This window comes from Rhinopithecus roxellana, chromosome 6 (genome assembly GCF_007565055.1).
Source record: "Rhinopithecus roxellana isolate Shanxi Qingling chromosome 6, ASM756505v1, whole genome shotgun sequence".
NCBI lineage: Eukaryota > Metazoa > Chordata > Mammalia > Primates > Cercopithecidae > Rhinopithecus > Rhinopithecus roxellana.
The window spans coordinates 50,541,715-50,554,748 of record NC_044554.1 but is presented as its reverse complement, the minus strand read 5'-3'; the positions used below and the strand labels follow the sequence as shown (position 1 = coordinate 50,554,748).

At 45.6% G+C, this 13,034-nt stretch overlaps 3 gene segments (V, D, J or C); all 3 read left to right on the top strand.

Moving 5' to 3' along the window:
• Positions 1-2,819: 2,819 nt before the first annotated feature.
• On the top strand, positions 2,820-3,530 carry LOC104681405. The segment is given in 2 exon segments: positions 2,820-3,062; positions 3,187-3,530. Coding segments are annotated over 2 exon segments (393 nt in total).
• A 3,085-nt stretch (positions 3,531-6,615) lies between these two features.
• Positions 6,616-7,232, top strand: LOC104681404. The segment is given in 2 exon segments: positions 6,616-6,724; positions 6,814-7,232. Coding segments are annotated over 2 exon segments (468 nt in total).
• Positions 7,233-11,125: 3,893 nt separating this feature from the next.
• LOC104681402 lies at positions 11,126-11,760 on the top strand. The segment is given in 2 exon segments: positions 11,126-11,270; positions 11,402-11,760. Coding segments are annotated over 2 exon segments (408 nt in total).
• The last annotated feature ends 1,274 nt before the right edge of the window (positions 11,761-13,034 follow it).

Below are 13,034 nucleotides of genomic sequence, written 5' to 3'. Positions count from 1 at the left end.
GAAACAGAACAACCTGCTCCTGAATGACTACTGGGTAAATAATGAAATGAAGGCAGAAATAAAGATGTTCTTTGAAACCAATGAGAACAAAGACACAATGTACCAGAATCTCTGGGACGCATTTAAAGCAGTGTGTAGAGGGAAATTTATAGCACTAAATGCCCACAAGATAAAGCAGGAAAGATCTAAAATCGACACCCTAACATCACAATTAAAAGAACTAGAGAAGCAAGAGCAAACAAATTCAAAAGCTAGCAGAAGGCAAGAAATAACTGAGATCAGAGCAGAATCGAAAGAGATAGAGACACACGAAAAAAAAAAAAACCCTTCAAAAAATCAATGAATCCAGGAGCCGGTTTTTTGAAAAGATCAACAAAATTGATAGAATACTAGCAAAACTAATAATGAAGAAAAGAGAGAAGAATCAAAGAGACACAATAAAAAATGATAAAGGGGATATCACCACCGACCCCACAGAAATACAAACTACCATCAGAGAATATTATAAACATCTCTGTGCAGATAAACTAGAAAATCTAGAAGAAATTGATAAATTCCTAGACACATACACCCTCTTAAGACTAAACCAGGAAGAAGTTGAATCTCTGAATAGACAAATATCAGGCTCTGAAATTGAGGCAATTATTAATAGCCTACCAACCAAAAAAAGTCCAGGACCAGATGGATTCACAGCTGAATTCTACCAGAGGTACAAGGAGGTGCTGGTACCATTCCTTCTGAAACTATTCCAATCAATTGAAAAAGAGGGAATCCTCCCTAACTCATTTTATGAGGCCAACATCATCCTGATACCAAAGCCGGGCAGAGACACAACCAAAAAAGAGGATTTTAGACCAATATCCCTGAAGAACATCGATGCAAAAATCCTCAATAAAATACTGGCAAACTGAATCCAGCAGCACATCGAAAAGTTTATCCACTACGATCCAGTCAGCTTCATCCCTGGGATGCAAGGCTGGTTCAACATACACAAATCAATAAACATAAGCCATCACATAAACAGAACCAATGACAAAAACCACATGATTATCTCAATAGATGCAGAAAAGGCCTTCAACAAAATTCAACAGCTCTTCATGCTAAAAACTCTCAATAAACTAGGTATTGATGGAACGTATCTCAAAATAATGAGAGCTATTTATGACAAACCCCAGCCAATATCATACTGAATGGGCAAAAACTGGAAGCATTCCCTTTGAAAAGGGAAGGATGCCCTCTCTCACCACTCCTATTCAACATAGTGTTGGAAGTTCTCGCCACAGCAATCAGGGAAGTGAAAGAAATAAAGGGTATTCAATTAGGAAATGAGGAAGTCAAATTGTCCTTGTTTGCAGACATGATTATATATTTAGAAAACCCCATTGTCTCAGCCCAAATTTCCTTAAGCTGATAAGCAACTCCAGCAGTCTCAGGGTACAAAATCAATGTGCAAAAATCACAAGCATTCCTATACACCATTAACAGACAAACAGAGAGCCAAATCATGAGTGAACTCCCATTCACAATTGCTACAAAGAGAATAAAATACCTAGGAATCCAACTTACAAGGGATGTGAAGGACCTCTTCAAGGAGAACTGCAAACCATTGCTCGATGAAATAAAAGAGGACACAAACAAATGGAAGAATATTCCATGCCCATGGATAGAAAGAATCAGTATAGTGAAAATGGCCATACTGCCCAAAATAATTTATAGATTCAATGCCATCCTCATCAAGTTACCAATGACTTTCTTCACAGAATTGGAAAAATCTACTTTAAAGTTCATATGGAATCAAAACAGAGCCCATAGTGCCAAGACAGTCCTAAGCAAAAAGAACAAAGCTGGAGGCATCACACTGCCTGGCTTCAAACTATACTACAAGGCTACAGTAACCAAAACAGCATGCTACTGGTACCAAAACAGAACATATAGACCCATGGAACAGAACAGAGGCCTCATAAATAACACCACACATCTACAACCATCTGATCTTTGACAAACCTGACAAAAACAAGAAGTGGGAAAAGGATTCCCCATTTAATCAATGGTGCTGGGAAAACTGGCTAGCCATATGTAGAAAGCTGAAACTGGATCCCTTCCTCATACCTTATACAAAAATTAATTCAAGGTGGATTAAAGACTTAAATGTTAGACCTAAAACCATAAAAACCCTAGAAGAAAACCTAGGCAATACCATTCAGGACATGGCATGGGCAAGGACTTCATGAGTAATCACCAAAAGCAACGGCAACAAAAGCCAAGAAAGACAAATGTGATCTAACTAAACTAAACAGCTTCTGCACGGCAAAAGAAACTTCCATCAGAGTGAACAGGCAACCTACAGAATGGGAGAAAATTTTTGCAATCTACCCATCTACAAATGGGTAGAATCTACAAAGAACTCAAACAAATTTACAAGAAAAAGACAACCCCATCAAAAAATGTGCAAAGGATATGAACAGAGACTTCTCAAAAGAAGACATCTATGCAGCCAACAGACACAGAAAAAATGCTCATCATCACTGGTCATCAGAGAAATGCAAATCAAAACCACAATGAGATACCATCTCATGCCAGTTAGAATGGCAATCATTAATAAGTCAGGAAACAACAGACGCTGAAGAGGATGTGGAGAAATACAAATGCTTTTACACTGTTTGTGGGAGTGTAAATTAGTTCAACCATTGTGGAAGACAGTGTGGTGATTCCTCAAGGATTTAGAACTAGGGGCGATGGGGCAGCCTGGGAACTGTGGAGATGAAGGCAGAGGAGCAACTGTCTCATCAGATAAATTTCTGCCCTCACCCAGCACTCTGGCTCTGCAAGAAAGGTAGAGAGTCCAAGGTCCCTGGAGCACTAGGCCTAAGGAAGGCTGCATGGGGAGGACACAGGACAGTGACATCACAGGATACCCCTCCCATGAGGAAAATCAAGGTGCAGAACTCACTTGGCTCTTCCCCAGGAGGACCAAGCCCTGCGTCAGGTGCAGTGCTGCCTGCCCCACTGTGCCATGGGCCCCGGGCTCCTCTGCTGGGCGCTGCTCTGTCTCCTGGGAGCAGGTGAGTCCTGTGCACAGGACAGCAGCCCCATTCTCAGCTTTCCCACCCCTGTGTCCTCCACTTTACCTTGGGGAGGGCCTCCAGGCTGTCTGCTGTGCTCATCCTCCATCTGCTTTTCCCACAGGCCCAGTGGACACTGGAGTCACCCAAAGTCCAAGGCATCTGACCAAAACAACAGGACAGCAAGTGACTCTGAGATACTCTCCTATCTCTGGGCATACCAGTGTGTCCTGGCACCAACAGGCCCTGGGTCAGGGGCCCCAGTTTATCTTTCAGTATTATGAGGAGAAAGAGAGAGAGAGAGGCAACTTCCCTGATCGATTCTCAGGTCACCAGTTCCCTAATTATAGCTCTGAGCTGAATGTGAACCCCTTGGAGATGGGCGACTCGGCCCTGTATCTCTGTGCCAGCAGCTTGGCACAGCCCAGCAGAGTCACTGACATTCTGTATATAAACTTCCTGTCTTAGCTTTGACTTGAGAGCTGCAGGCCCCACCCAGTTTTCACTCCTTCAAGGGAAGCTTTAAGTTGTTTGGAAGGCATGTCTACTGTCCTACTGAGTGCAGAGCTCTCCCAACCAACAGAGTCCAGGTTTCCTGTGCCCTGAGAGTGCCCACTTCTCTGCTGCATCTTCTTGCAGCTTGCCACTTCCTGGGTAACTTCAGGAGAAGAGTGACTGCTGAGCCCCAGATGTGTGCTTGATTCTTTGTATTTGTTACATAGCTTACTGCCTTTCAACAGTCTTGCACATCAAACATTCTTATTCTTCCTTTACAGATGGGAGGCTCAGGGACATTGAGTCATTTTCCCCAGTGTCTCCTGGCTTGTAAGGACCAGAAGTAGGAAACAAACTAGTCCATACATTTTCCACCTATTCCCCCTGCTCCATCATCACCTTCTGCATCCTGGTCAGTAAATCAGAGCCTCACACTGTCCTCGAGTGACCAGCAGGGCTGCAGTAGAGGCTCAGCTGTCTTAAGGAGTCATTACTGTGGCCTCTTCATTAGCAACTTCGAGGAATGTTAAATTTCACATGCAAAAAAATCATTTATATGCATTCCCTGTGTCTTTCCCCCGTCTGCAGCTTATATTTTCATTTTTATGGTGTTTTCTTGATGCACAAGAGTTTAATTTAATGCAACAAAAACTAAAAACAATTTTGTTTGTGTGTAGACAAAAACTATTTTCTCATATAAATGTCTAAACATGTTTTTCCTTTTTTTTTTTTTTTTTTTGAGACGGAGTCTCGCTCTCTCTCCCAGGCTGGAGTGTAGTGGCGCGATCTCAGCTCACTGCAAGCTCCACCTCCCGGGTTCACGCGAATCTCCCGCCTCAGCCTCCCGAGCAGCTGGGATTACAGGCGCCCACCACACCCCTGGCTAGTTTTTTGTATTTTTAGTAGAGATGGGGTTTCACTGTGTTAGCCAGGATGGTCTTGATCTCCTGACCTCATGATCCGCCCGTCTCGGCCTCCCAAAGTGCTGGGATTACAGGCGTGAGCCACCGCGCCCGGCTAAACATGTTTTTCTTAATTTACTCTAGTAAAATTTAAGTTTGGATTTTCACCACTAAGAATAAATGTACGTGAAATATATCTCCTGTGAAAAACAACATAGAGACCTAGGAATGGGAGGGAAGCACATATGTTCAGTGAAGAAGCCTGTTAAAAAGAGCCCTAAAGTGGACACCCGGAGCTGACGGTGGACAGGTAGGTAGAGGAGAAATGATCACAAACCTTGTCAGGCTGTTGCCTGTTAGAAGAAAGACAGCCAGGAGCAGAGACCACATGGGCGAAGGTTTATGACTGGACTGTAGGTTGAAGGTTGCAGCAGGTAGAGGGAGGAAGAGCAGGCAGGGGGCAGAGTCACTGGCTGGCAGGGGCAGTGGCATCACCAGTTGACTCTACTGACCTCCAGGAATTATGTCCCCAACACACAAGCTGAAAAACCTCCCCGTAATTTCCCCGTTTTTCCCTGACCCAGCTACGACCACCAGGCTCCTAAGTGGTGTGGCCTTTTGCACCCTGGGGGCAGGTGAGTCCCCTAAAGCCTTTTCCTTGGCTCCCCACATCCTAGCCTAAGCCTTTACCTCAGGTCTACATTTTTGGGTCCCTCACTGGGCACTCAACTTCCTTCTATGATAGACTTCACAGAAGCTGGGACAACCAGATCCCAAGATACTAAAGAACAAATGCAGGACATGAAGTGGCACAGAGATGCCTGAGACTGCCATCCATGACTACATGTGTGGGAGTTAATAGGAGCCGAAGCTGGTGCACAGCTGATCCGTCCCAGCCAGCACTACAGAGAAATCCCTGAGGGTCTGTAACTTTCTCTCAAAGCCAAATACGTGGCCTTGGTGTCAGAAGCCTCTCCCAGACCTCTGTGCCCTCTTGCACCAGCCTTCACCCCACAGCCACCTTCCTCTGCACACAAAGCTCAGTGGAAGATATAGGTGGCCTTGTCTTCACGAGACCGTGATTCAGGCAGTGGATGATGTTGTCCCATAGGCCTCTCCCCAACACTGCCCAGGTTGGGGCCCTCAGAGCTCTGAGCAGCCCTGTGTGTGTGAAACCCTGCTCTGTGCTGAGATTTTCCCCCAGGCCAGTCTCAGCTGGACGAGGGAACGACCATCACCGTAATGTGAGTAGATGCAGTCTCTCTTCCAGGCTCCTCCTGCATCTCTGGCCTCAGAAGTCCGGTTCCTCAGTTGCTCTCAGAAAGGAAGGTTCATTTGAAATTGTGTATTTGCAGACAGCATTGACAAAACAGGTCTATGTTCTCTTCCCTGACGGCCTTCCCAACTCCTTCTTCCCTACACCACGCTCATGTCAGTCCTCAGCCTTCTCCACGTGATGTCTGCTCCCAGCTGTTCTCTCCCTTCCTCTGCACCCTCATCTCCACATCAACCACAGAAGTGTCAGTTCAGGCCATTCCTCATGCATCACGCTCCTCCCAACAAAGGCCATTCCACTCCACACTGTATCCTCTGGGTCAACACAAGTCTCTTATTTTGTGTTCTTTCTCCAAATCTCTGTTTAACTATGACCATCTCTAGGGAGACACTCCTTCAACAGTTTTTCTAGGCTGCACCTCCTTATTGTAAAAGCTCACAGCTTATAATATGCATTAGTATTCATAGATTTAATATCATTGTCATTTTCCATGACTTTGGGTGACTAATGGATACTTCTCTTGTGCTCTAGACTGTAAAACTCATCATTTCAGAAACTGTGGATGTTTTGTTCCCTATTTTATTGTCAATACCAACAGCAGTTCGAGGTGCCAGTGGCCAATCTTGAAAGAATAAAGAATAGATGGTGAAAGGCCCTCTGGGTTCCTACTTAGACTGTTTCAGAAGTCTGGACGCAAAAGATCATGAAATCTGATAGACTTGTTTCAATTCAGACGAATGTGTTCTTCTCATTCTCAGCTGTTCACTGGTGCATTTATCTTGAATTTGACCATCTGGGGAATGGGCGTGGCCTCTCCTGACAGGAAGGCTCTGGGGCCCAGGCAGGGAGAATGAGGTCTTGGAACTACTCCCTTCAGAGTCCTGTTCCCCTTTTATCAACACACAGGCCCAGAAGACCCCTCCGTCCTGTAGCACCTGCCATGAGCATTGGGCTCCTGTACTGTGCGGCCTTTTCTCTCCTGTGGCCAGGTGGGTCCTGGGCAGGGCCCCTTGCGTGGATTTCAAGGCCCAGCGCCTTTCCATTGGGGCTACAGCATCAGCTTTGTTCTTCTCTGCAGGTCTAGTGAATGCTGGTGTCACTCAGACCTCAAAATTCCAAGTCCTGAAGACAGGACAGAACATGACAGTACAGTGTGCCCAGGATATGAACCATAACTTCATGTACTGGTATCGACAAGACCCAGGCATGGGGCTGAGGTTGATTCATTACTCAGGTGCTGCTGGTACTACTGATAAAGGAGAAGTCCCCAATGGCTACAATGTCTCCAGATTAAACACAGAGGTTTTCCCACTCAGACTGGAGTCGGCTGCTCCTTCCCAGACATCTGTGTACATTTGTGCCTGCGGTTACTCCACAGCACTACAAGGCCGTCTCCTCTCTGCACATGAAAGCAGGCAGGCTCTGCCCTCCTCCCCCACCCAAGACTCAGGGATGACCTGGGCAGAGTTTTCTGCAACAGGAACCTTGGAATCCTGAGTGGCCTCAGGTGGCCAAGACAGTATGAGCCTCACTCTGTGCCAGGTGCCTCTGCAGGCAGTCTCAGCCAGGCCTGGACTGCTCCAGGTCCTCAGGATGTTTCCTTTGTTGCTCTCTCTGGTCTATCCTCTGAGCTCTCCCTTTTGGGTAGGGCCAGGACTTCCCCAGCTCCTACTTTTTTACTCATCATCCTGAGTCTGGGGCCCCCAGGATGAAACAGGATTTGTATTTCATATCCATCTAGACTCCAGTCTCTCCCTGGTGAATGTGTTGCTTCCTCTCTCTAGGTTTTCCCCCAGCCCCCACCCTCACGTGGTCTCTCCTGTGGCCCACCTTTCCAATCTGGGCAGTCACCCTCCATCCCCCACCTCCCTGTCCCTCTCTACTACAGCCTTCGGAGGAATCCCTCTTCTGTGACTCCTTCCTTCCCATCACAAAGATTTCAAAGGCCATTTCCTTTCCCCTGGGCTGGAGCCTTCCTTTGTCTAGTGGCCAGCTCCTACCTGTGCTTCAGATCTCAGCATGATCAGCCCTCCTGCGGGAAGCACTCCCTCCACTCCCAGCTGAAATCAACTGTCCTCTCATAAGCTCCTGTAGAATCATGTGTCTGTTAGTAACGTTTAGCACACTTGGGCTTTCTCAGATACTTGTTCTGATTATTTTTGTGCTTCCCCCAATTTTTCTTTTTTTTTTTTTTTTTGAGACAGTCTCACTCTGTGGCCAGGCTGGAGTGCAGTGGCATGATCTCTGCTCGCTGCAACCTCTGACTCTCTGGTTCAAGTGATTCTCCTGCCTAAGCCTCCCGAGTAGCTGGGATTACAGGCATGCGTCACCAAGCCCAGCTAATTCTTTTTTGTATTTTTAATAGAGGTGGTGTTTCACCATGTTGACCAGGATTGTCTCAATCTCCTGGCCTCATGATCCACCTGCCTTGGTCTCCCAAACCGCTGGGATTACAGGCCTGAGCCACCACACCCAACCTCTCCACTCAGTTTTTAAGCCCATGAGAGCTAAGGCTGTGCCTGCTGCATTTACCAACATTGGTGCCTGGCATGTGGGATGACCAATTTCACAGAGGATGAATGAGTGAATGAGAGGTTGAGTGAATGATGAGTGGGTGGATGACCCAATAGTAGGAACACACTACATCTACTTTAACCTGGCAGAGATCTAGCATTAAGTACAACAAATCCCATTCCTTTGATTGCTGGGCTCAGGTCAGTCTTGGAAATTGATGGGGAATCACTATCCTGGCGTCCACACCTTGGTCAAGGCTTCCTCTTGTGGCTGCAGCACCTGACCTCCTCCAGGTCTCTGTGCTCTCCTTCAGGGTCTTTCCCCACAACAAATCGAGACAGATCAGAAAACCACTTCTAGAATTCCATTCTTATACATCGTTCCTTGAAACCACTTCTGGTAAGAAAATCTCCATTAGGTTATTATCAATAAAACAGGGCCACTACAAGTTTGAGAGTGTAACAGATTTATGATCAGAACTAGACTATGCATCTGTGGGAGGAGCTGAGGAAGACAAGGTCTTGAGGAGAGAAGTCAGAAGGTGAAGGAGCCAGTCAATAGCCAGGGCTCCTGGAGGTCTGGGCAAGACAGGCTGGAGTGGCAGGGACATGAGAGGATCAGAGCATGCCAGGCCATGCAGTGAAACCTTGAGCTGGGAGTACAGGAAAAGGCCAAGGCGACCTGCTTCTGGGGAAGCTGTTCCCTCTCTATGGGCCACCCCTGCAGGTGCACTGCCAAACACTAGGGGCAGCCTGGTGGCTGTTTGCCAGCATTTGGGAAGATGAACTGGACACAGGGTGCACAAGGAACAGGACTTCCTAGGTATGTTGGATGCCTTTGTATCTGCTGGTCACTAACTCTCACTGTCTGACCTACCAATTGTCATAGTGACTGTTTTACATCTGTCTTCCAAATTTTACCAAATATATCCTTGACCATCTCTAACCTAGAATGGTAAGAGAAATGGCATTCTGGGAAATGTAGGCTCTTACCTTGGCAAAATTGACTGAAAACAATCCAGCACAGGATGGATTCTTCCAGATTAAGGCATTGGATCACACAACTGCCTCAACCTGCCACAGTCCCTGGACTCCTCTCCGGGGGACACCCGTGTTGCCCAGGGGAATGTGGACACAATTTGTGTGTAGATGTTCCAGACACTGGTGACTAACTTTTGTTTTAATCCTGTGTCTGAAGTCTCCCTCCACCCAGAGGGTGCATATATGTATGCATCTATCTATCTATCTATCTATCTATCTATCTATCTATCTATCTATCTATGTAATTTCCTCTTGGAAGAAAATGTCATGATAACTACATGACTTAATGGGATTTATTTATGAAAAGAGTTTTATTAAAAAGAATGAGAAAATTTGAATTCTATTCTGAGTCTTTCCTTGGGAGTGTCCTGAGAGCATTTTTGACCTAACCAACCTTTGCCGTGGGTGTCTTTCCAGCAGACAGTTCTAGGCCCTATACATTTGTGAGTTAGACTGGAGATGCCTGTAAAAATGACAGATTCTTAGTGTTGTTCACACTCAGTCCAGGCCTCCCTGGAATGTCATAGACTCCCATCGAACAAATAGATCCCCAGTGTGAAGAATATTAGGAGATAGCAACGAGGAACACAATGAGCACAAGCAACAAACATTTGAAGTGCAAACCCGAAGACTGGAAATTTTGGCATTCTGAGATATGAAAGTTTGGAGAGCCACATTTAAATGAACATGAGGGGGAACTGAAACAAGGAAAAAGAGAATGCCTGAAACCATCAACTTTCATAAAAATTGTCAAATAATATATCTAGAAATGCCTCATACAATCACTGCAAACAAAATGGAAAGTCCAACAGTGGATCAGCTCCTCCTAAAGAGATGTTTAGTGATATCAATGATGGATCTGCAGGAGTGATCTAGAATGCAGCACAGAAAATTAAAAGTGAAATATGAAAAAGTTAAAGAACAAGGAAAAAATGGATTTTCCCATATACTAGAATATTCATACTTTTTCAAAATTTTCCATTTTTTCTTGCATATGATTGATGTTTCAAACAGATAAAATAGGTGGAATGTTATGAGGTGATATTTGTGAGATGTTAGCTGAGAATTTTTTAGAGGTGTTTAAGGATCTAAATTCAGAGTTTCCAGAATCAAAATGAATTGCAAATAAGACAGTCAAGTCATAAGGAAATTGTAGAACATGAGGGACAAAGAGAAAATTTTGAAAGCAGTCAGAAAAAAAGAGAAATACCTCCGATAGGAATATATGGAGAACAACAGTAAGTCAAGACAGCAGTTAAAAATAACCATTAGCTCAATTATCATTCTCCTTCTTTTAAGGTGAGCTTGATTAAAAAAAAAAAAACTTTTAGAAAGGGAATATGAAAAATGACTGCTGTGAGTGTGCTACCAAGGTCTCTTTTCTGAATTACAGCTAACAAACGTGGGAAAAGATCCCAGAAGAAAGGTGTGAGGGCAGTTCGTGAGGGAACCCACGTGATGGGATGTCCCACTGGGCACGTGTGACTGGGGGAATGGAGGAGGCTGGGAAGTGAATCCGGATGGCACAGGGGACCCTGACTTGCAGGAAAAACAATGAGCTCATGCCTTGGTGCCTTGTATTGGGGATGCTGTTGGCACATCCTACAGGACATGCCCAGCAGACAGAGGAGCGGCTGTAGGACGAGAAGATGAACTCAGAGATGCAGCATGATGCCTCTGGCACCAGACAGCATGGGAGCCCAAAGCAATGAGAAATGCATTGATGTTGTTAAAAGGGAGTTTATAAATATTTAAAAGCAGCACCCAGGTGTGTTCTAATGTAAATGCTGTGACCCTGACGTCCTGGGGATTGAGAGAGGAAGTGATGTCACTGTGGGAACTGCCCTGTGGGGACAAGGACGTCCGTCATCCTCTGCTCCTGCTCACAGTGACACTGATCTGGTAACGCCCCCATCCTGGCCTGACCCTGCCATGGGCACCAGGCTCCTCTGCTGGGTGGTCCTGGGTTTCCTAGGGACAGGTGAGTCCTCTGAACACCAAGTAGTTTCATTTTTTTTCTGTGTGTAGGCGTGTGTGTGTGTGTGTGTGTGTGTGTGTGTCTGATGACTACAAATGTGCCCCTTATTCTGTTGCCGAATTCTATTTCCACAGATCACACAGGTGCTGGAGTCTCCCAGTCTCCAAGGTACAAAGTCTCAAAGAGGGGACAGGAGGTAGCTCTCAGGTGTGATCCAATTTCGGGTCATGCAGCCCTCTATTGGTACCAACAGGCCCTGGGGCAGGGCCCAGAGCTTCTGACTTACTTCAATTATGAAGCTCAACAAGACAAATCAGGGCTGCTCAGTGATCGCTTCTCTGCAGAGAGGCCTGAGGGATCCGTCTCCACCCTGACGATCGAACGCACAGAGCAGGGGGACTCGGCCGTGTATCTCTGTGCCAGCAGCTTAGCCACAGCGTGGCACAGTCGCCTCCTTCCTGCTCAGAAACCTCATCCTTCTCTCTCCTTGTAGCTCCTGGAGACCCTTAACAGAGGCCTCTCTTTGCTCCTCACTTTTCGTGGGAAAGAAGTCGATTTGGACATCGGCTGTCCTTTGGGTAGAAAGAGACCACAGATTCATTCCTGAAACACAGTGACTGCGAATGTAGGTGGTGAAAACAATCACGGCCCACTGCACTCTAGGAGTCCTCAGAGCCAGCTCACTGCTCCAAGCAAGGAATGGGTGTGTTAGCCTCGGCCTTCAAGGCAGACATGCATCTTCTATAGGTCTTGGAGACTGCGGTGCTGCCCACATACTTGAGGTTGTCAAAAGCAGGAAACATGCTTTTCTCTTGCATACGTTGGGGCATCTGGAAGGTCTGAGGCTACATCCCAGGAAGATCTTTCTTCTGAAGCTTCTTCTATCCCTGTCACCTTGGAAGTTTTCTGCCACAAAATATCAAACATCTCTTCCTGTTTGAAGTAAAGATCTTTACAAATTTATGGTCCTTACTTGATAAATAGAGTCATGATAACAATAAGACTTCATTTCTTCTGCCTACTTTAAGCGACATACATCCTTTATTTTGTTTCCATTTGCCATTGCTGCTGTCCTGATAGACAGAAGCGTGCATTCACCACCGCTGCCTGTTCACCTTGATTCCCTCAGGAAATCTGATTTCTAGACTCTGAGTGTTTTCATTGCTGTCCAACGCATTTGATTTGAAATAAATTTTCTGAGGCCTTTAACTCAGTTAGTGTTTTATTTATAATATTGATCCTATTCCTTTTTATTTTATTTCTCATATTATGTATTGTTATATAGTACTTGTTATAAATAGAAGTACAATGATTATATTGTAATAGAATCTTCCACCTGTTTGTGGGTGATGCTTCAGTTTGTATCTATGAAAGCGAATGCACTGGTCAGAGCTGATGTGATTATGGATCATGAGTTTCCGAGAGTCCTCGGTGACAGAGCAGTTCTCTAAATCTGGGACTCAGTGTCCCAGACACAGCCATGTTAGAGGTGCCCTGAGTCTTTCATAGCTATGAGGGACATCATAGTCTTTCCAAATTCACTGACAAGAAACCGTCGTGGTACAGACCCCAAATTTCTTTCCCCAGAGAATGATAGTCTGTGGTAGGGAGATGCTCTGGACCCATTTTTTATTGTGTGTTACCATCAAATTGCTCCTTGCTCAGGTGCCCTGTGTCTCCTGGGACTGAGTAAGGCCAGGGCACAGATGGGAATGCTCTGTCTTCCTAGAACTTCTTTGCAATGGCTGCCGTCTTCCTCCACATGAC